At 41.3% G+C, this 25,265-nt stretch overlaps 1 protein-coding gene across 5 annotated transcripts in view; it reads left to right on the top strand.

Annotated features, from left to right (window-relative positions):
* The window catches only part of PCDH15 (protocadherin related 15), a 1,154,330-nt gene that overhangs the window by 151,364 nt on the left and 977,701 nt on the right, over positions 1-25,265 (top strand). For all 5 annotated transcript variants that reach the window (XM_083149096.1, XM_083149095.1, XM_083149094.1 and 2 more), the window contains exon 2: positions 1,282-1,394. In XM_083149096.1, the coding sequence (XP_083005222.1) occupies positions 1,310-1,394 (85 nt within the window). In that variant the 5' untranslated portion in view covers positions 1,282-1,309. The remainder of the gene's footprint in view (positions 1-1,281; positions 1,395-25,265) is intronic.

Below are 25,265 nucleotides of genomic sequence, written 5' to 3'. Positions count from 1 at the left end.
AAGAGCCGCTACTGCTGGCTGCATTATTTTTACACTGCAATTTAGATTTCAGTTTCAACACACTCAACACAAATGTAACTCTCTCTGCACATGTTACATTTGCCCCACCTCATAGTTGCCTACCCTCCTGCATTCTGCAGGAGACTCCCTGAAGCAGCAATCTCCCTCTCTCCCTGATTAGTCTACCAATCTCCCTCATTTTGATGATTGAATCATTTGCACCACTTCCCAGCACTTTAGCAAGTATAGTAGCTCTTACTAACTGCTTTTGGGGCACATCTACTTTTGGATATGTCATTTTAAAAGATTCCTCTCAGATGTAGCAGTACACACCCACGCTTCTAGGTGCCACGTTCACAATCTCTTTTCACAATCTCTCCATATATGGAACTAGACACGCTCTTTGGGTGGAGCATGACACGCCCTCTCAATGGGGCACCTTGCAAAATTCTATTACCAACTAAAATCTCCCTGAAACTAGTTTTCAAAAGTAGGCAAGTATGCCCCACCTGCAGTGCACATGGTTTTGCCCATTTTGAGAACTAATTTGTGCTGCGATCAGATCTGAATAAGGGCATTTGACTCATTATACATATAATCCACAGTCTGTAAATTGACAGTTTATTTACTGATACTTTCTCTCTCCACTCTCGAAGCTTTGACAAATCTCACTTGAAACATGTTGTTTTATTCTAGCCTTACGGGGAATTATACAAGACAGGAAGTCAGTAGTGCATTCAACGTCTTCTTCCCACATCACAAAGTCCATTTATTTGATATAGTATCAGAAGAAATTAACGATTCTACATACAGTCCATAAATGTTACTAGCACGGTACAGTAGTGCTTTCATGTAGGCTGCTTTTAAGTTGCATCTGAGATTTCAGGCTGATGTCTGTATGCTAGGAGACAGGTTTGATTTCTAGATTGATGTTCTCTACAGCTACCAAAACATTTTCAGTCCATTTTAGTACATTTATATCGTTTTTTGAACTCCGGACACTTCTAGTGTTAAATAGAGGTAAAAAAAAGAAAACAAAGTGCTGTGTTTACTGCAGACCTGTTATCAGAAAACCTTCTGTGTGGATCTGGGATTGCTAGCGGGCAAGAAGAAGTCACTCAGCCCACCACAGTGGATAAGAGCATTTACGCTGTTATTGATACAAGTGACTGATGATGAGCTCAATGGAGTCTTACACGACATGACTGCCACTGAGTGAATGAGAAATGAGCATGTCATATCCTTTACTTCATTTTTTTTTCTATTCTTGTCTCATTTCAGATTTGCCCCAAGTGAAGTCTGACAGAAAATGATACTGAAGCTCTGGAACTGGATAACTTTTGCAATAGTATTTGGGAATTACTTCAAATGCAATCAAGCACAGAGTGATGAAGGTATGTCTCATTTTAACCCCTTGCGTATACAGAACTTTTTTTTTTATGATCAGAGCTTTATTTATAAGCAGACTGGGCACATTTCTAGCAATGGAACACAGTTATTAGATTCACATTGACCCAAACCTGCCAACATGACCTTCTCCAGGATAGACACAATACTCTGGACTTCCCCCTTAACTTATGATTGCCATCACCTGCTTAGTTTGAACAGGTTAGGTCAGGGGTTCCCAACATCGATCCTCAGGACCCCACACAGTTCCGTTTTTTCAAGTCACCCAGCAAGTGCAGAGGTGCATTCATTACCCATTGACACATTTGAAAAGATCCACAGATGAAGCTAATTATTTCACTTGTGATTCTGTGAGGAGACTTGCAAAACATGCACTGTGTGGGGTCCTAAGGACCGAGTTTGAGAACCTGTGGGTTAGCTGATAAGAGAAGGTGTTTCAACACAGATGATGGCACTCATAAATTAGGAGGGAAGTTTAGGAATGGAGCATTCTGTCACTCCTGTAGAAGCTCATGTTGGGAGGTATGTTGACCACATGAACTTGCGCAGTAGGGATGGTCATCAACCATCGATGATTTAAAATAATCCTTGGTTTATGACCAATGGTAATTACCAAAGGCAGCCCCAGAGGTGGGAATGCAGCACAATCTAAAATTCAAATAGGGGAGCCACACCAACAGCCAATGAGTCCCAGCTGGTGATGTTTGGTGGCATTTATTATTGCAGTTGGTGTGGTTCCCCTATTAGAATTTTGGGCTGAGCTGCAACCCCTCCTCTGAAGCTGCCACTGGTGGCTACTGTTTCCATTGAACCAGTTGGTTTCCCACCATTGATAATACCAAGGTACCAAATTTTTTTATTGCATTTCCACCAAGCATACTGTAGCTCTGTCCCTGACACTCACCAAACCCTACACATGGGCTTATATTGGACCACAGCTAATTGAACACTAAAGCTGCAGGGACTATTGTTAGGTGAAACCATTACTGGATCCCATACTGGTGGTTTCACACTATTGAGGTTATCCATCAATGTCACCATCGATGGTGACCATTAATGGATAAACAACTGAAGGCTATCTCTATTGCACAGAGCATAAACTACAGGCTGTAAGATGATTTATTATAGTGCGTATCTACCCAGGATGTAATTAAAAGGTATATGCCAAAATGCAATCATGGCCAGTTTTCAATTAAGGATGGAAATTCTACAATATTCATCAGCATAATTTCTCAGCTCTCATCAATTTGGCCTAATGAGATCAACAGTATCTGAATTATATTTATGGAGGATGTTCAAAGGAGGATTTCAAAAATGTAAATTGAAACAAATGCTTTCAGTCCCTGCTTAACCCCTTCCTGACACAGCATGTTTTTGCCTTCCTGACAGAGCCCTTTTTTTCAAATCTGACATGTATCACTTAAGTGGGGATAACTTTTTTTTGCTTTTACTTATCCCAGTGATTTTGAGATTGTTTTCTCGTGACACATTGTACTTCAAGTTAGTGGTAAATTTGGGTCGATACAGTCTGTGTTTTTTTGTGAAAAATACCAAAATGTCGTAAAAAAATGGAAAATTTAGCAATTTGCAAAATGTTAAATTTTCTGCTTGTGAGACAAATAATCATACCACTCAAAATAGTTAATAACTAACATAGACCATATGTCTACTTTATGTTTCCATCATTATTTTAACTTCCTTTTAATTTTTTTGGACACTAGGAGGCTTACAATATGAATAGCAAATTTTCAAATTTTCAAGAAAATTTCAAACACTGATTTTTTTAGGGACCAGTTCAGTTCTGATATGACTTTGAGGGACTTGTATGTGAGACACCCCCATAAATGATGCCATTTCAAAAACTGCACCCCTCACAGTATTCAAAACAGCATTTTGGAAGTTTGTTAACCCTTTAGGTGTTTCACAGGAATTAAAACAAAGTGTAGGTGAAATTTCAAAATTTCATTTTTTTTGCAGATTTGCAATTTTAATACATTTTTCTAAGGAACACAGTAGATTTTACTAGAGAAATGTGACTAAAAATTGATTCCCCCAATTCTTTTGTTTTCATAAATATCCTATATGTGGCCCTAGTGTGCACGTTGACCAAACCACAGGCTTCATAATAGAAGGAGCACCTACTTGATTTTGGAGCCTCCTTTTTATGAGATTATTTTTTAGGCACCATGTAGGTTTCTAGGCACCATAAGATGCTAAAAGTTAGGAACCCCCCCACAAGTGACCCCATTTTGCAAACTACACCCCTCAGGGAATTCATCTAGGGGTATAGTGTACATTTCAAACCCCCAGGGGTTTCCCCAATTGTGGTACAACTGGGCAGTGAAAATGAAAAATTAATTTTTTTACACAAAAATGCAGTTCTGGCTCCAAATTTTTCATTTTCACAAGGAATGAAGGAGACAAAGCACCCCAAAATCTGTGCCCCAATTTCTCCCGAGTACGGCAATGCCTCACATGTGACCAAAAAATACCATTTGGGTGCATGGCAGGACTCAGAAGGGAAGGAGTGATTTTTGGATTTTGCAGCTCAGATTCTGGTGGAATGTTGGTAGGTGCTATGTTGCATTAGCAAGACCCCCGAAGCACCAATACAGTGGAACCCCCCCACAAGTGACCCCATTTTGCAAACTACACCCCTCAGGGAATTCATCTAGGGGTATAGTGTACATTTCAAACCCCCAGGGGTTTCACCAATTTTGATACAACTGGGCTGTGCAAATGAAAAATTACATTTTTTACACAAAAATGCAGTTCTGGCTCAAAATTTTTCATTTTCACAAGGAATGAAGGAGACAAAGCACCCCAAAATCTGTGCCCCAATTTCTCCCGAGTATGGCAATGCCTCACATGTGACCAAAAAATACCAGTTGGGTGCATGGCAGGACTCAGAAGGGAAGGAGTGATTTTTGGATTTTGCAGCTCAGATTCTGGTGGAATTTTGGTGGGTGCTATGTCGCATTAGCAAGACCCCCGAAGCACCAATACAGTGGAAGCCCCCCACAAGTGACCCCATTTTGCAAACTACACCCCTCTGGGAATTTATCTAGGGGTATAATGTACATTTCAAACCCCCAGGGGTTTCACCAATTGTGGTACAACTGGGCAGTGAAAATGAAAAATTTAATTTTTTACACAAAAATGCAGTTCTGGCTCAAAATTTTTCATTTTCACAAGGAATGAAGGAGACAAAGCACCCCAAAATCTGTGCCCCAATTTCTCCCGAGTATGGCAATGCCTCACATGTGACCAAAAAATACCAGTTGGGTGCATGGCAGGACTCAGAAGGGAAGGAGTGATATTTGGATTTTGCAGCACAAATTCTGGTGGAATTTTGGTGGGTGCTATGTCGCATTAGCAAGACCCCCAAAGCACCAATACAGTGGACCCCCCCCACAAGTGACCCCATTTTGCAAACTACACCCCTCAGGGAATTCATCTAGGGGTATAGTGTACATTTCAAACCCCCAGGGGTTTCACCAATTTTGATACAACTGGGCAGTGAAAATGAAAAATTACATTTTTTTACACAAAAATGCAGTTCTGGCTCAAAATTTTTCATTTTCATAAGGTATGAAGGAGACAAAGCACCCCAAAATCTGTGCCCCAATTTCTCCCGAGTATGGCAATGCCTCACATGTGACCAAAAAATACCAGTTGGGTGCATGGCAGGACTCAGAAGGGAAGGAGTGATATTTGGATTTTGCAGCACAGATTCTGGTGGAATTTTGGTGGGTGCTATGTCGCATTAGCAAGACCCCCAAAGCACCAATACAGTGGAACCCCCCACAAGTGACCCCATTTTGCAAACTACACCCCTCAGGGAATTCATCTAGGGGTATAGTGTACATTTCAAACCCCCAGGGGTTTCACCAATTTTGATACAACTGGGCAGTGAAAATGAAAAATTACATTTTTTTACACAAAAATGCAGTTCTGGCTCAAAATTTTTCATTTTCATAAGGTATGAAGGAGACAAAGCACCCCAAAATCTGTGCCCCAATTTCTCCCGAGTACGGCAATGCTTCATGTGTGACCAAAAAATGGCAGGACTCAGAAGGGAAGGAGTGATATTTGGATTTTGCAGCACAGATTCTGGTGGAATGTTGGTGGGTGCTATGTTGCATTAGCAAGACCCCCAAAGCACCAATACAGTGGAACCCCCCCACAAGTGACCCCATTTTGCAAACTACACCCCTCAGGGAATTCAACTAGGGGTATAGTGTACATTTCAAACCCCCAGGGGTTTCACCAATTGTGGTACAACTGGGCAGTGAAAATGAAAAATTAAATTTTTTACACAAAAATGCAGTTCTGGCTCAAAATTTTTAATTTTCACAAGGAATGAAGGAGACAAAGCACCCCAAAATCTGTGCCCCAATTTCTCCCGAGTACGGCAATGCCTCATGTGTGACCAAAAAATGGCAGGACTCAGAAGGGAAGGAGTGATATTTGGATTTTGCAGCACAGATTCTGGTGGAATGTTGGTGGGTGCTATGTCGCATTTGCAAGACCCCCAAAGCACCAATACAGTGGAACCCCCCACAAGTGACCCCATTTTGCAAACTACACCCCTCAGGGAATTCATCTAGGGGTATAGTGTACATTTCAAACCCCCAGGGGTTTCACCAATTTTGATACAACTGGGCAGTGAAAATGAAAAATTACATTTTTTTACATAAAAATGCAGTTCTGGCTCAAAATTTTTCATTTTCAGAAGGTATGAAGGAGAAAAAGCACCCCAAAATCTGTGCCCCAATTTCTCCCGAGTACGGCAATGCCTCACATGTGACCAAAAAATACCAGTTGGGTGCATGGCAGGACTCAGAAGGGAAGGAGTGATTTTTGGATTTTGCGGCTCAGATTCTGGTGGAATGAATGGTGGGTGCTATGTGGCATTAGCAAGACCCCCGAAGCACGGTGAAATTATGAACCTAATAATCCATAGATGTGTGGTATATTTTAAAACACTCCTTTATACATAGGCCGGGTTTGTCGGGGCAAGTGTCACACTGGAAAATAGTTTGCTTTCTTATTCCCTTTTTATAGCAAACTTTGCACCTTTTTTGTGTCCTGCCCTTTTTTCCAGTGGAGGGGATTTCATCAGGAAAATGCTGCCCTGGTACAATACGGGGGCCAGTACTAGAAGTACTGGGGCCCTCTGCCTGCTGGTTCCCAAATATTAGGCCCTTTATGACTTCCTCTTGAAAGTGCATAAATGTCCCCCTCTGGCTGGTAGAACGGAATAGCACGTAAGCGTTATACAGTGCCATCTGGATGATATACACGGCCAGCTTCTTGTACCAGATTTTTTTTTCCGCAGGGCACTGTACGGCTTCAGTACCTGATCTGAAAGATCCACTCCGCCCATGTACCTATTGTAATCCAGGATACAATTAGGTTTTGAGGTGTGGGTACTGGTACCTCGTACAGGGACGGAGGTGGTACTGTCTCCGTGAATTGTTGTCAGTATAAGGACATCCCTCTTGTCCTTATATTTGACCAACAACATATTTTCGGTGCATATTCCCCTGCTTTCACCCCTTCTCATTACTTGGGCAATGTGCGTTTTTGGGAGGCCTCTTTGGTTCTTGCGCACAGTACCGCAAGCTGCTGTACCTCTTGAACCAAGGGCCTTAAACAGGGGGATGCTGGTGTAAAAGTTATCCACATAGAGGTGATAACCTTTATCCAGGAAGGGGTGCACTAAATCCCAGACAATTTTTCCACTAACACCTACGAGGGAGGGGGGGCATTCTGGCGGTTCAATTCTTGAATCCTTCCCTTCATATACCCTAAACCTGTGGGTGTACCCTGAGGTGCTTTCACACAGCTTATACATTTTTATGCCATACCTTGCCCTCTTACTGGGAAGGTACTGGCGGAATTTAACCCTTCCTTTAAAATGTATAAGGGACTCGTCTATGCAAATGAATTTATCTGGGATGTACATCTCTTCAAATTTGGCACTGAAATGATCAATGACCGGCCTGACTTTGAATAGCCGGTCAAAGGTGGGATCATCTCTGGGTGGGCACTGTGCATTATCGTTGTAATGCAAAAATTTAAGGATTAACTCAAAACGAGTCCGGGTCATGGCCATACGGTAAAGTGGGGTGCTGTACAGAACATCTGTACTCCAATATTGCCTAATTTCTGGCTTTTTTACTATGCCCATATGAAACACCAGACCCCAAAACGTCATCATCTCTACTGCATCTACAGGGGTCCACCTAGCAAATGATGACGTGGGGTTTTGAGCAATAAACTGCTGGGCATATAAATTAGTTTGGTCCACCATTAAATTTATAAAATCATCAGAGAAAAATAATTTGAAAAAGTCAATTTCTCTGAGACCTGTGGAATCAAATTGGATTCCTGGGATGGCCAAAAACTCAGGAACCTGGGGCTCAAAATTGTCTGGTGGTGGGGTCCATACGAGATCAATTATTGGGGGGGGGGGTCTCAGCTGCTCTACGGGGGCGTCTTTGAGGGGGTCCCTCATCACTAGAGGAGGAAGAGGAGCTTAAGATGAATCCTTCAAATTCCCTGCTTGCCTCACTGGCTGTGTCAGAGTCAGAGGCAAGCATGGCATATGCCTCCTCCGCTGAATACATTCTTCTGGATGACTGGGATGACATTTGGGATGACATTTGGGATGACATTTGGGATGCCATTTTTATTTTTGTGTTTCTGGTAGTGAAATGTTTCAACACGTGTATAGTGTAGGGGGGGTACAAACTTTATTTCAATGTAGTATGTAGTGTGTAGTGTGTATGTAGTGCAGAAAAAAAAAAAAGGTCCTGCGCCAAAAATTGAGCACAGATGTTGGTCAGTAACGTCCGTCACTGAACAGCGCTCAAAGGCAACAGGAATTTGATCAAAAAAATTTGATCAAAAAAAATTAAAAAAAGACCCCACAGCACCCTCAAAAAAAAAAAAAGGTGATCAGTGATGCGACACTGATTACCAGTGAGGGGCAGCAGGTGCACAACCTTTGGTGCAACTGACAGTGCAACTGGCAGGTATATATAAAAAAAAAAACCTCTGCACCCCCAAAAAGTTGCTGATCACCTCAGATATAGTGATCAGCACAAAAGGGGGGGGGGCAGCAGACACAAAATATAGCACTCTCTATCACTCTCTGTCACTATCTCTCTCTATCTCTCTCTATCTCTCTCTATCTCTCACTATCTATCACTCTATGACACTGCAGCAGCAGCACTGACAGTTATATATATATAAAAAAAAAAACCTGCACCCCCAAAAAGTTGCTGGGGGTGCACAAAAGGGGGGCAGCCGACACAAAATATAGCACTCTCTATCACTCTCTGTCACTATCTCTCTCTATCTCTCTCTATCTATCACTCTATGACACTGCAGCAGCAGCACTGACAGTTATATATATAAAAAATAACCCCTGCACCCCCAAAAAGTTGCTGGGGGTGCACAAAAGGGGGGCAGCAGACACAAAATATAGCACTTTCTATCACTATCTCTCTCTATCTCTCTATCTCTCACTATCACTCTATGACACTGCAGCAGCAGCACTGACAGGTATATATATAAAAAAAAAAAACCTGCGCCCCCAAAAAGTTGCTGATCAGTTAATTTATACTGATCAGCACAAAAGGGGGGGGGGGGCAGCAGTCAGTTGCACACGCAGTACAGCTGTATATATATAAAAAATATATAGCACAATCTGTCACTATCTCTCTATCTCTCTCTATCTCTCTATCTATAACTCTATCACACTGCAGCAGCACAAAATATAGCACTCTCTGTCACTAGCCCTCTCTATCTCTCTCTATCTCTCTCTCTCTATCTCTCTCTATCTATAACTCGAACACACTGCAGCAGCACAGCAGCACAACACAGCACAGCACAACACAGGAAGTCACAAGAAGTAACAAGATCCAGGAACGCTACAAGCAGTGATCAGGTAAGTGTTTGCAAGGATCAGGTCAGTATATCGCGGCAGATAGGCACGGTGACCGCACTGCACGCAATTCCAGACCGGAATGGCGTCTGCAGTGCAGTCACCGTTAGTTTAAATAACCCTCCATGGCTGTGATTGGTTCGTCGGTCCGACGAACCAATCACGGCCTTTGGGGGCGGGTTGGGTGAGGTGGGGTGACACCAGTGTCACCCTTACACCCCGTGGTGATTGGTGCTGTACTTTACAGCACCAATCACCACCGATCCCTGTGTCACCGGCGAACGTTATTCGCCGGTGACACAGAAAACGCTGTAATTGGCTGTTCACACTGAACAGCCAATCACAGCGATCGCCGACGGGGGGGCATCCCTGGGCATGCAGGGACATGTCTGCTGTCAGGGACAGCAGACATGTTTAATCTGTCATCGCGTCTATAGACGCGGTGACAGTTTAAAGCCATGACGTACATTTACGCCATGTGTCGGGAAGTACATCCCGGCCATGACGTAAATGTACGTCAAATGTCGGGAAGGGGTTAATATTATGTATCCTGTATACTCTGTGTAGCATAATAACACCATACCATATACCGGACTGCACATATCATTTCAGAGTGCAGTATTTATATATATATATATATATATTAATCAAGGTCGAAATCAAATGAGGTGCTAAGTACTCTGTGTCATCTGTGCTCAAATCTGGATGCCCTCAAAACCTAGACCCCAAAAATACCACTGGCCTAAATTTGTATAATGTATATCACAAAGGGGGAGTGTTATCGAAGCTTGGTGTGAGATGAACTACCAACCAATCAGCTCCTATTGTTTTTCAAACATATCCTGTAAAATGGCAGTTATGGGCTTATTGTTTGGTACTTTGGGCAGGATGCTGTAACATCCACGCCCCCCGTCCACCGCACATCGTCGGCTACCACGGTAATAATGATCGCTTATGCTGTAACATATGCGATAATTATGGAAAAGCACAGTTCTTGCTGTCCTTTGTGGTCTGGCCGGCCTGGATGCTGCTGCCGGGCGGCTTCTCCTCCTCCTCCCTGCACCCGGAAGAGGATCATAATACAGGGAGGAGGAGGTCACAGGTCCGGGCAGCACAGCACCGATCGATAACGGGGGTTTTACCGAATTTTTCCTTTAGAAAATCTCCCCCTTTATCTCTTTCCGCTTCATCACTATTCAAGCTGGGATAAATACCCTACTGTAAAATGATAGAAGCTGATTGGTTAGTACTTTGGGCATGATTCAGAACTGCTCACTAGGCTGTGTATATTTGCTGCCTAGCGAGCAGGTACCACCTTGCCAAATGCGCGCCTTCCCTGCCCCCTGAATCCCTGCGCTATGATGTCGCCTGGACTTACTTTTATACTGCACGGTGATGGGCAAAGACGTCATCTGTCTGCCCTGAGCAGGCATGGGCACGCCTGTTTTCACAGGGGTACGCCCAGATGGGCACACCTTCAGTTTTTGTGGGCACACCCCACAAAATGTCAGCTGCCCTCTGGCTGGTGATGTCAGCTGCTCTCTGGCTGGCAATCATGTTGCGAAAGCCCCGGCGAGTGAAAAGCTTGGCGAAGGCACATGTACAGATGGGGACAGGCTCTTCTTTGCTGGCGAATCGCCAGAACGTCACCGCGTCTCACGCGTGTCACAGTTTCCATCGGTGGGGCGACGGGAACCCTGTCCGTCTCCGCTTCAGGGAGACGGACAGGGTTAGGGGGGGTGCGGGGAGGCGGCGGGGACCCCGGGTGACCGCGACAAGCCGGCGGTGACCCGGGGGAAGCGATGGAAGCACCGTCGGAAGGGGAAGCGCACGCATATCGTGCGCGCGCATCCCCTACTCGCTTTACAGGTGGCGGGGGATGGCGGCTGGCGTCGCCATCGCCATCCCCTGCAAGGGTGAGACCTGCCCCATCTGTACATGTGCGACTATGCGCATGCGCAGATACCCACCATCAGGGATGGGGACGAATTTGCAGGTCTGAATCAGCCCCTTAATCTCTTGCCATGATTTGATAAATCCCCCGAAATTCATTACCTTTTTGTAACTACACCTTGGACCTTATTCTGGTCACCATATGTCAGCTGCCAACCCACTTCCTGAGAGTCACTTAGATATGCATGCATGTTCCACATCATTCGATGGTCGGCGACCAACGGATGATGTGGGTCTTCACCCACAGGCTTTGAATGGATGTTTATGTTAAACATCTATTTGCAGGCTCTGCGTGCGAACACACGCTGCGAGGGCGTACCACCATTTGCCGGACAGGTTCTGGTTGACCCGCAAGGGTGCGAGTCTGCATCCGAGCAAATTTCTCTTTCTCTTTGGCAGCCAGATGTATCAAGCTTCAAACGTGATAAAATGGAGAGTGATAAACAACCAGCCAATCAGCTCCTACCTATTTTTTTTTTTAAAACCCAGTCTGTAACATGGCAGGTAGGAGCTGATTGGCTGGCTGGTTATCACTCTCCATTTTATCACTTTTTGAAGCTTGATACATCTGGCCCTATTATGTCTGTTACAAAAAACATACTGTAGATAACCTTCTATGTAGACATGCAGACATACACATTTAAAATATCAAGAGTTTTACACAATAGTTTTTGCAAATATAGCTGTGAATATGTATTCTGTACACAAACCGTATTGTGTGCTTTTAATTATTTTTTATAAATGTTTGAGGTTCAAAGATGTTCATTTATTTTGAGACGTTCTTGCTTACACAATATGAATTGTCAGCATGTCACAATCAGAGAGAAGTGCCCTTGGGTTGTAGCACATTTAATTACAAATATGTTATAAATGGCAAAATGTTATGTATACTGTTTAGGTTAGTTTTCTGCCCCAGGGTGTGCAGTCATCCATAGGTTAACCAGCCACACATCAGAGCCCATTTAAGGCTCATTAGACCAGTTTTTACAGGTGACTAAACAAGGCTCCCTAAAGTATTGGCCTTATTTTGATCTGCAAAGAGATTGTGTGTAGTCTTGGTTACTAGAACAGTACTTGTATCTCTACTACTTGTACTCAGTCTTTAAAAACAAACAAAAAGATACAGTATGACCATAGAAGCAATGCAGTGTACTTGCTATTACAGAATTTTGCACAAAGTGTTTGGTTCAAAAAGTCAATTCTACAGATCAAGATACATATCATATGTAATTACAGCGTGAGCATTATTTTTAACATAACTCCCAACTTCTAGCGTCTTTCAAGCAGGACATAGGCTTGTGCCGAAATTAGGGGGCAAGGCTTGCCGAAAAGGGGGCGTGACCTATACACACATCTTCCCACGAGGCCACACCACCGTTTTGATGCTGTGGGGGCATGGAACAGAGGCTCTGTGAGCCTCTAGCCATGCCCCCAGCCCCTCTGGCTGTTTGAATAGAGGCTGTGTCGGCCTCCGGGCGGGATGCGGGAACGTCCCCGTAAACTGAGATCTTCCCACGGGAATCGGGACTGTTTGGAGGTATGTAATAACTGCAGAATGAGAAAAGGGAAAGGCAGGGTAGATCAGTGATGGCTAACCTTGACAATCCAGCTGTTGTTTCACTAGACATCACAGAATGCCCTGCTACAGTTTTACTATTTGGCCATGCTAAAATTGATGCAGGGCATGCTGGGATGTGTAGTTCAACAACAGTGTCAAGGTTAGCCATCACTGTGCTAGATAGACCTTTCTGTAATGAAAAAAATGTATCAGGATATATAGAACCTGCTTCTATAATCTGATTTATTGTTTTACAATGTAAATACAGCTCATTGATCTGTAAAGAAATTGGGACATGTTTCATTCTGCCTATATAGAGAGATACCGAGTAGTGTTAACTTTATTCTGTGACTGCGTTGCCAGCTGGCAATGGGATTGTGGGCTATTACACTTTTCATTCTGCATAGATTTATATAATGTGAGAGCTTGAAAGAATCTGTCAGAAAAGGACCCAGTATTAGATTAGTAGAAATATTCAATATGTTTCAGTCAACGAAATATTCTTAATCAAATAAAATTAATTCCACAATGGGCTTATGTATTAATAATCTGCTTTGTGCCCGATATATTAATATCTATATGGAAATACCTCTGCTATGTACCAAGTATAACTTAAAGGGACAGATCAGCGGTAGTGTCCAGTGATTTAAATCCTCAGCATATTGGAGGACTTTTTCAGGTTGGCAAAAGAATGCCTCCCAATGTTTGAACCGTAGTTGGCAGGACCCTTGTGCGTGGCCCCACTGCGTGCTACCAGAAAGAAAAGTTGGCCTTGAGGAAAGGTGGTGTGGCATGAGGCACCGCGATTTTCAGCACTTTCGGGGACATGGCCAGTGCTCTGTGAGCAGCTGGCCATGTCCCTATATACCTGCATCTGTGCATATATGCTGTGCTGGCAGGAGGGCTCCCAACTGCCCCCCCTCCATTATGGAACACTGCCAGCCACAGGTGGTATGTGGAACTGTCCCCAAAAAACAGGACTGTCCCACGAAAATCAGGACCAGTTGGTACCATATGGTAAAAGACTCCTCTCCAGAAACTGATACAGTGTGCATGCACAGTGTCAGATTCTCCAATTAGAGGCTGCAGGAGAATAGTAAAGTATTCCTCCATTGGCTTACACAGTTCACACCATCTGAAGATGGGGCCAAATTCCAAAAAGCTACCCTTTTTTAAAGTTTGGTACTTAGGGGCTCAGATCATATGGCTAACTACTCCTTAACTCAGAGGTGAATTCCCACCAGTGACCACTAGAGGCCACTCAACAGACCAAATGACTCCTTAACAGAAAATGAAAGCAAAATAATCTGTTTCAAACTTGCTGGATATGGAGAGAGGGAGCTGTGGAGACAGGAATTGGAGGTAGGAGCAGCAGATAGAAACTAAGCCGTCATTTTGAAGGGGTTTTAACTAGTTTGTCTATAAGTACATATCAACAATTTGTACAATTATGCATAGGCTGCCCTTTCTTCAAAATATTAAGAAAAATGCTTGCTTAATAGTCCCATTAAGTGTTGAATAAAAGGCTTTCTGAACATCCTTTACTTAATTCTAGGTGAGAAGACTTTGTAGCACTTTGGGCCTTATTCTAGTTCACTCTTAGATGCAAATTCCTTCTTAGCTGGACAAAATCATGTGCACTGCAGGTGGGGCAGATGTAACATGTGCAGAGAGTTAGATTTGGGTAGGGGTTTTCTTCAAAGTGAGATCTATATTGCAGTGTAGAAATAAAGCAGTCAGTATTTTCCCTGCACAGAAACAAAATAACTTACCCAAAGCTAAATCTCTCTGCACATGGTTTTGTCCAGCTAAGAAGGAATTTGCCTCTAAGAGTGAACTAGAATAAGGCCCTTTGTTCCAAATCACTAACCGGTTATCAAATCTATAAATTTGTGCTTTTTATTTTTATTTTGTTTGTTAAAATGGAGAGAATAAAATCGTTGTGAACTCTTTTGTGTGTAGCCCACAAATCCTGGACAGCCTTATATTACACTGATTATTGGATTTGAGCTAAGAAACACTCCACTTGGATCTAAATCTATGTGTAATTGCTAAAAAATATTATATAGACTTAGGTCCAGATGTATCAAGCTTCAAAAAGTGATAAAATGGAGAGTAATAAACAACCAGCCAATCAGCTCCTACATCTCATTTATCAAAACCAGCTGATTACATGGCAGTAAGGAGCTGATTGGCTGGCTGCTTATCACTCTCCATTTTATCAAGTTTTGAAGCTTGATACATCTGGCCCTTAATCTTTTTGAGCCTTCAAGAATAAAATGCCACAGTATATCAAATGAACAATATAAGTATAATGTCCACTTTGCTATGGAGTAAGTATACAAATGTATTTCATGAAACTGCAACTCCATACTTCAGAAAAAGACTTTCCCTGAAGAAGTGATTTATAGTCTCACAAAACGTGTCGAAATTGGTAATTTCAAGGAGAGATCTATCTACAAACCATTGAATTCTGTGCGTGTTGCCTTTCATTGCTTGTTGTAGTATATGTGAGTGCATTACCTTACACATATTCCTTGTCAAAGAGGCTATACCTCTGTGTTTTACGGTCTAGATCAGAACAGAGTCAGTGCTTGTGGATAATGTTTCTCTTTTTCTGCTTTGTTTTTTGGAGGTTTTGCTGTACCTCCAGCTGTGACCTCTTTCTGAGAGCATTAGTATATTATTAGCACCAATTTATGTGTGTCTCTTTGCTGCCAGAAAAGAAATCCAGTAGCAGAGCTTGCTTAGAATGGATGCATCCTTTTCCATCCTGTATTAATAAAGCAATATCAAATTCTAGGGAACTACAGATTCTAAGACTGTTATTCTATAGGTTTCACATCAGTTCATTAATGGTTCTTGATAGATGAGTGTAGATATCAGCTGTCAGATTGCCCCACTGGCTGCGTGGAGGCCTCACGGAAAGCTGATGAAGATTTTTTTATGCCCAGTAACAAAAGTTCTGCTCGTTAACAAATGAGCTTAGTCCATAAATTGCAACAACAATGCCAGAAATGACACGCCGAGTGATGCAAAACTTCAGAATTTGACTACAAATGTTTTTTACCAATGAAGGCCACCATCTGGATGATATAATATTCAAAACATATGGAAAATTAACTATATTCCATGTATTTCTAGATTATGTACTAAAAATTTGAATAATATTTAACATGCCTTTTTTATTATGCTTTAAAATCTGGGAGTTTTTTCTACCTCACGCTGTATCAAGGTTGATTACATTTTTATTTACTGTAAGTTCATATTTATTGGCAAGTTATTTACGTTTTACATTTAAATTGAGTAAAATGGTATAAATATGATTCAGAAAGATTGAATTCACTATGTTAGTCTTGGAGCGGTGAAAGTGGTGTTACTATTGCTCCTTCATACACAAGTCATTGGTCAGAACGAGGCAAGAGGTTGATGAAGGTTGAGCTTCTTTTAAGTGCATCTTATTATACTCCACTTTACGTCTAAAGAGCTCTAGGAAAAGCAAATCCCCTTCTCTTATTAAGAGACTTTAGTTTGTTTGCCTTTTGTCATCTTCCCATTCTTTTGGTTATTTACAACATAATTAATTAGAAGTGGAACTCACATTAACTGTGAGTTTTCTCATTTCAACCTTCCTGTCAACTGTGGGATGAATCAACGTGTGCCTGAATCTTTTCATTTACTTTGAGCAGGAGATGGGATCTCTGTCATGCCCTGCCTTCAACGGGATTGATTTTAAGGGCACACTGTTAATCAAATGCTGGCACCAAGTTATTGGTATGTGAAAGGAACGTTTACCTTTCTGTAAATCCCAAACAAGGCAATAATAATTTTTTTGTAGTCATATTGATAAAGCCTGGCAGTGCACATTGCTGTCAGAGGGAGAAAGGCTTTGGCATTTACTAGCAAAAGAAAATATAATTCCATAGTTCTCATACCATAAGGATGTGTAAATCGGTTCGCTTCACATAAAATAAATTGGGAAATACTGAATATAGATTTCAGAGCCTACCTGATGCAGCCCACACACGCACCGATTTTAGAACGCGTTTTGTACTTTTAAAGTACAAACCGCATCGTGCGTACAATTATCGGGGTGTATTCGTGCGGCGTGTGCGACGCGATGCTGTGCTATGCGCGTTCCCGGGGGCCGATTTTAGATGTCCAAAAAAGTATGTGCAGCAGGTACTTTTTTGGACATTATCGCATAGCATCGGGCTCAGCATTATACAGGCATACGAGCCGATGCTATACGATGTGTTTTTTTTTTTTTTTTGGGGAAATAATTACATACAAATTGTTATCAACAACTTTATTGCAGGTTTAAAACATGTGAACTCGAACAAAATAAAGGTCAGAAAAAGCCAGTGAAAAAATGTGCTTAAATCGCACAGCATCGCATCGCAGACAGCAAAATAACCATCACATCGGGTCATGCTTAATTCTGGCAGAAAAATTGTAAAGAACCATTGTACAGCCAAAAACGCATAGCACTGAAATCGGTGCGTGTGTGGGCACCATGAGAATTGTAGCTTAGCATGTGCATCCCCTATTTATAGAAGTATGTATTAAGTAAAAACTGTTATACAAGGGTAAGTACCACTGACCACTCTTTTACCACTAGTACATCCATAGCCACAATAAGCTTGGAACATGCACAGTGAATCCATTGGACAATGTTAATAAGAATTTGAGAATTTTTGTTAATTTTGTTAGTATTCTTTTGACAACATGTGACCATGACTCCAAGGGGTTTACTTACGATGAGTTGACTTGTAAAAGCTGTTATTTAAAAGGGCCGATAATTAAAAGGCCAATGCTTTTACTAGCAACACAGCTAATAACAGCATTGCCCTTTTAAACATCAGGCACAAATACTCTCAGAAGTGATGGGTTTTGCAACCATATAAACCTCTCAATGGGCCTTATTCTAGTTCACTCTTTCTGACAAAATCCTTCTTAGATGGACAAAACCATGTGCACTGCAGGTGGGGCAGATGTACATTATGCAGAGAGAATTAGACTTGGGTGGGGTTTTACTTCAAAGTGAGATCTATATTGCAGTGTAAAAATAAAGCAGCCAATATTTACCCTGCACAGAAACAAAATAACTCACCCAAATCTAATTCTCTCTGCACATTTTACATCTGCCCCCCTGCAGTGCACATAGTTTTGTCCATCTAAGAAGGATTTTGGCAGAAAGAGTGAACTAGAATAAGGCCCAATGTGTAATGGGGAAAGTTTAGAAAGGATACAGAGATACAATTCTTTGCTTACAAGTACTTATGCACCTATCTTTTTCTTTTATATGTTTGCAATATTTATGAATTAGCCAAGTGGTCCCAAAATGCCATAGAGTATTCAAATCTAAAAAGCCCAGTCATTTTTTTAGTTTTTTTCTAATCTTCAAACAGCTGGATCTCTCTAATATGGAGACGTTAGTGTGATCTTGAAGCCAATGATTACTGTTTAATTTTCTTTACAATACTGTATCTTGCATTTATTTAGAACCAAGCACCAATTAAAATTATGTAGATCCTTTTTATTATTATTGGTGTCATAGTCAGCATTTGTTTGTATTATTAGTGTATAATTCACAAAAAGGACAACTCCATAGAACAGTGATAGAAAGTAAGACTGCTTCTAACAATATAATAAAGAAATAAAACCTTCAAAATTACACAAACTCCGAAGAAAGAAAAGTGAATTGAACTTTTTTGCGGTAATTCCACAAGAGACTTTCAAAGCAATTATGTATAGCGTAGTGACACAGAGAAGGTAATTTATGAGCTGCCTCCTCTATGCACTTTGTAGCAGCTTCTGCAGACTAATCATATACTTCAATATGCAAAGGGATTTTTAGGAGAGGTATTGTAGAAAAGTTTAAATGGCACTTCCAAGTACAACATTTCGCCCATGAACATTTTGTTTTTGTCCAAAAATTGGCATTTCTGCAATCTTCTGGAAGGAGAACATGGTTTTGTGTTCATGTCCTCTTTCTTCAAGTACAACTAGAAAAGAAATTCAAAGCAGTTTCTCCCACTCAAGAGCTACGGCTTTTCCGAATAGCGACAGTTTCCTGCTGGTTTCACTGAAATCACATTTGCCGTAATATCTATACCACGTCATTCTTTTAGCTGTAATAATGGCTAATATTCTATGTGACATACTTTATTAAGTATTTATCAATGGAGATTGAATTTACTGTATATCATGATATCCCATAATATAAAATTTAATATTTCCATCTTTCTGAATTACAGCGTATAGATGAGTTGAGCTCAGCAGGGATTTTCCAGGTCGTTAGTTTTAGATCTACTTCATGATTTTTTTTTTCAGACTCTTCACTTTAGGATATTCTGTACGTCAATCCCTACACTGCCTGACAAATCACTTACTGAGAACACTTTCCATTTTCTAAGGAATAATAAGTCTTTCTCGTGTGGTCTTAAGGGTACAATTATACCACATTTGTGCTACATTAGCAAAATAATATACAATTGGATTTTTTTAGGTTCATCAAGAACAATATATACTTTACAATTGTGGATTTAGTTTCCCTTAAAGCAGGAATAAAATACAGCAAAAAACACACAAATCCTGTGGGGCTTGGAGGCGTTGGGTGACTTTTGGGCACTAGGGGTCTGCAGGGGCTACTGCTAACACTACCGGTGATGGTTGCCTGATTATTTTCAGGGTACTTTCCCCCACCCCCCCTCTCACCTACATCCACCACTGGTGCTGGGGTCCCATCGTGCCTGCCAGCAATGAATATGTCCCTCCCAAACTTGCCCCCGCCACATAGAAGACAATTATTATGGATGCAAAGTGAGGCCATTTTGGAAGGGCAGTGTTAATAGGGACAGATGCAACAGAACTCATCGGTTGGAACCTTTAGTGGTGGGGAAGTGACAAACTTTTTACAGTGGGGAGATGCCATATTTATAGTTATTCTACTGTACAAAAATATACTTTGTTGATTATTGTATGACTAGACCATCATAAGGGTATATATTAAAATGTCAGGATTCAGAATGTTGACGTGGACATTATTTCACCAATTAAAATGTTGACGTTCACATTTATTATGGTCATAATGACAACACTGTGAATGCTGACAGCAGCATTGATGAAAATCCTTTTTTAGAGGTAAGACTGAAGTTAGGTTTAGGTTAAGGTTATGTTTGGGCACTTAAATGCATTCAAAATGCTATGTGGACACACTGACTGTTGGCATACTGGCAGTGACATATTTTATCATATCAAGATAATGTCAGAGTTACAAAGAGGGATCTGAGCATACTGTATCTCTCTGCCACCTCTTAATAGTGACCCTGTGGCGTGTCCATGCACCACCTCAGATCACGAATTTGCACTGTCCAGGCTGTGTATCAGTAAGTAACTTCAGCAGCAGTTTTAGGGATTGCAGTTTTTGGAGCAGCCATCTCTGTACCAGAGCAGTACTGAACTGTATGGATTGAGTTAAGTAACCTAGATTTGGTCTGAAGAGAACTTATATGGGGTTTCTTTGCCTCCAGTGCAGTAATTGTTTCTGAGTTTGTATTGTTTAGTTCAGCGGTTCTCAAACTGTGGGTCATGACCCCAAAGTGGGTCCCAACCTTCTCAGCATAGTGTTGTGACTCCTTGTTGCTGACCATCAGGCTGATGACTTCTCTAATCTCAGTCAGTGATTCAGGGACTCTCAAGCATCTGTTGAATTGTCTTTTGTTTTAGACTCCTGCCATCATTTTGTGCCTCCACAATGCTGCCATGCATGGGCTGTTTGGTGACTACACATATGATGTAATGACCTTCTGCTGTAATTTGCTGTGGTCCTATAATTATTTTATGGTCTGATGGGGTCCCAGAGCAAAAATGTTTAAAGACCCCTGGTTTAGTTGTATTGATTGCGTCAACCCTTCTGTCAACAAACTACATTTTGCTTATTATCTATAAAAAGCTGACCTTTTTTAACTCCCAATTATTTCCTTCATGTGATTCCTTGTTTCAGTTTACTTGGGCACACCACACACACAAGACACAACTCAGCCATTACTTGGTTTAACTGTACAGTCTAAACAGAAAAATTTGCAACCCAATAGAAAAATATGGTAAAACTATATAAAATTTTGAGAGTAATGTAGGTCATAAAATATATAGCAATACAGTAGTCATTTTAAAGCAGGCATGTCCAACGTTGGCCCTCCAGATGTTGTGAAACTACCCATCCCAGCATGCTTTGCCACAGTTTTGCTATTAGAGAATGCTAAAACTATTGCAAAGCATGCTGGGATGTGTAGTTTTAAAACATCTGGAGGGCCAACGTTGGACATGCCTGTTTTAAAGCTCTGTAACTACATAAAAGCACAGGTCAAATATTTTATATGGGTCATGGGAGTCGAAGTGAACATATCTTTTACATAATGTAGGAATAAATGCGTTCTGCATAATATATTGCACACATGTCATTTAAGAGACTATGCTTGTGTGAGGTGTTCCTTGAATCCAGGTGTATTTTGCCATTTCTGACAGTTAACATTCTATCTATTAACACCTTGAAAATAAATCATGTAACAGAAGTGTCATCACAGCTCACCAAATATAATTATGTATCTTTGAAGAGTGACATTTATATTTCCAAATATAAGTGGTACTATCATTATTCCATAACTAGAAGGATTTATTTTACAGTAGCTAGCATATATAGTTGTGTAATGCAGTTTTACAGAATTATAATACATTTGTAGTGTCAATCACCTTTTAAATGGCTGTAAAACGCAATAAATGAAAGGCAATAATATTTTTGAATAGGGCATCAATGTTACAATAAACCTCTTACAAGAAAGTGGCAAACACCATATATGCATTGTATTATTTGTGAACTATTTACACCTTGACCTTAATCATTTTTCTTCTTTCATAAGGTATTTATCTCAGCCAAACTTTACACTGCCTACAACACAAACCGTTCTATACTAAGTCCCAGGCCATCTCTTTGTAGTATCCTGTAACATGACACAAGTGACATCTTTACTTTTTTCGTAAATAACAAAATAAATACTGTACTTAAAAATAAGACATTATGGGGAAAATTTACTAAGATGTGTATTCTACTTCACATTTGAAGTTGCTATGGGCAACCAATCAGAAGCTACTTCTTATTTATTTAGCACTCTCTAGAAGATAGTAGACGGGATCTGATTGGTTGCCCATAGCAACATCACATGTGAAATAGAATGCACATATTAGTAAATTTCCCCCTATGTGACCTGTAACAGTCTTCCAGTTCATACCACCCAACACTGGGGCAGATGTATTAAGCCTGGAGAAGAGATAAAGTGGAAGGAGATAACGCACCAGCCAATCAACTCTCAACTGTCATATTTCAAACACAGCTGATTGGCTGGTGCATTATCTCCTTCCACTTTATCTCTAGTTTATCTCTTCTCCAGGCTTAATACATCTGCCCCATTGGGAGGTAAGCTGATCGGGGACATCGGCATGGCTGATGAGCATTAGACTTACTGGCAGGTATTCAATGCCGGTGCGAGCGGCCGGCGAGGGGGTTAAACTGCGAGGATCACAGAAAACCAGTGATTCTCGCAGTTTAACCCCCGTGCCGGCCGCTCGCACTATGCAACGTTCCGGGGGAATCCTCGCAGTCACAGAACGGCGAGGATTCCCCTAAACTGCGAGAGCCGAGGCTAGTGCAGCAAACTCGCTGTAATTAGCCTCGATTCTCGCAGCTTTTGGAGGCACATTCGCAAATTCCCCCTCGCTCAAAAAACGGAGCGAGGGGGAATTTGCGTATGAGGGGGGTCAGTTGAATACTGACAGGGTGAGCGGTGACTGAGAGCAAAAAGTCCTGCTCGCAGTCACCGCTCGCCCACGGCATTGAATATATGCCACTGTATCTGTGTCACAGACGAGTCAAGTGAGGCACTGAAAAGTAGTAAGGGGCCTACACATAGGGCGGTTACAGGGCATTTTGTAACAGGTAGATCGCTTAGAAAATGGTTCTATGCACTCCATGTGTAGAGGCCATAGTGATGGCAATGTGTGGCCCAGCACATCACTATCGCCCAGCGATTAATATCAAGCAAGCTGAATAAATCTAGTTAATTGCCGGCTCACCAGAGAACACTGGCCCTGACATATAGCTCAGCACACAGCACTGACACATTGCTGTGTGCTGCGCGATCTTGCATCATTAAGAACGCTCAGCAAATGTGTAGGCCATTTTGCACTGCCCTTGATCACTTTCAATTTAACCTTGACTATTCTTATGCCACACCCACAGTGAGAGTTGTGTTACCGCTGCTCGGCTGGTGTTGATAGCTTATACCTCTTAACTCCCAGGCACATCAGGACAAAGCAGTCTTGATAATGACAGTGGGATAAAGTCTCACTGAAATCGGATGGTCTGGAATGTGGCCATTTTTATATTTCACATTAGATGCACATATTGCTAAATGTGTTACTAATAAATGTGTTATTAATTAATATTAAATGGTGTAGGTTTTTTTTTTTTGCAATTTAGACATATTTTGGATTATAATGTATAATCCCTTAAAGGTCAGGTTTAAGTTTAATTCACTTTAATATGTACAGTGGTAAATAGGAGAGGGTCTCTTACCATAGGAGGTCCCCCTCCCCTGTTACCACATACCTACACCTCACCCTTTACTAGTCATTACTATCTATTGTACCCCATTTGTGATCCCTGTATGACATAGCGCATCATTTAAATACAGCAGTTGGTTAGACAGAGAGAATATTTATTTAGTAAATGTCTGCTCTGTTTTCAGCATACTTGTATTTGCCTTTTTTCTACTGATTAGTAATATATTTCACAGTGCTCTTGTGGTGATTGCAATTATAGGAAGGCTAGTTAGTGATCACATTTTTATTCACTTATAAGAGTACTCATGCAAGGTAATGACAAATATACTTGAAAGTGGCGTGCTCGTAACCTTTTTATGTTTTCAGATTCTGACCTTTCTAACACAAATTGCTCAAAATATTAAGCTCATCCCAAAACCTTTTCCCAGCACATTGCTTTTTAAATGTTTTGTTTCATCCAAACCTTATAAACTTTTGAAGGTTTATGGTGGTAGCAGGCAGTAGTTTCTGGTTATTTGTCACCATAATACTACATTTCTTTTTGTGTGGCAAGAAACATCTTTTCCTCCTGATCTGTCTGACCCTGACCACTGGCCTTTTATATAGAGAGACTATTATGTAACTGATATTAGGAATTTTCCCGGCAATTTGTGATCAGTAAAGTTGGTTCCAAGTGTTTCTTCGAAACCTAAATTCAGTCTGCATAGAGCAAATAAAAAAGGAACCATTATAAAATGTATTCGGTTTAGATTTAATCACCTTTAGTTATTAACATTTATATCTTCTAAACAGTACATAATTTCCACTTATTATTGTTCTTTATACTACAGTATACGAATTTTCTATCTTTACGTTACTGGCAAAAGTCCCTGGCTAGGTCTGACTGTAGTGTAACTGTTCAGAAGCAGAATATGTTTATACAAATGTAATGGTTTCTAAATATACATACAGATGGAGCATGTCCCATCCTGGCAGGGGATGGCGCTGGCGACGCCAGCCACCATCCCCCGCCAGCACCATATCGATGGCGAGAAGGGGAAGCGCGCGCCTGAGAGCCACGCGCATCCCCTTCCGATGGCGCTTCCATCCGCTCCCCGGGTCCCCGCCGGCTTGTCGGCGGTAACCTGAGGTCCCCACCGCCTGTAATAGTGAATGGGAGCTAGTGATCTGTGCAGAAGAGAGACGCAGATCTTGTGCAGAGCGGAGTGGTCAAGTTGGGAGATATTTAAAGATTATTAAAGAGATTTATGCTGGTGCAGTATGGTTAATATCTTTATATGTGAATAGAAGTATATTGAATACAGTAAAATACAGGCAATCAATGAAGGGACTGGCAGAGCAGATCAGCAGACGTATTTCTAGGAAGATCAGCCTAGCAGCAGCATTTAAAATTGTTTGCAGTTTTGAGAGTCTGTTCTTAGGAAGACCAGTTAGGAGACTATTGCAATAATCAATGCGGGATATAATGAGTGCATGGATAAGAGATTTAGTAGTGTCTTTTGTAAGATAGCGTTGTGTTTTGGATATGTTTTTTAGATGCATGTAACATAATTTGGAGACAGCTTGAATGTGGGGAACAAAGGACATTTCAGAGTTGAAGATGACCCCTAGGCAACAAGCTTTTGGGGTAGCTTAGATTGTTGAGTTGTCAAGAGTTATGGAGATATCAGGATGGTAACTGTTCTTGACTGGTGGGAATATAATTAATTCCGTTTTGGAAATGTGTGTGAGTCAAAAGTAGACAATTCTCTCGATTTAGCTTGGAGAGGC

Source organism: Crinia signifera, chromosome 6 (genome assembly GCF_055691185.1).
Source record: "Crinia signifera chromosome 6, ASM5569118v1, whole genome shotgun sequence".
Taxonomy (NCBI): domain Eukaryota; kingdom Metazoa; phylum Chordata; class Amphibia; order Anura; family Myobatrachidae; genus Crinia; species Crinia signifera.
Note: the sequence above shows the minus strand (reverse complement) of the source record. Positions and strands in the feature narration are given on the sequence as shown.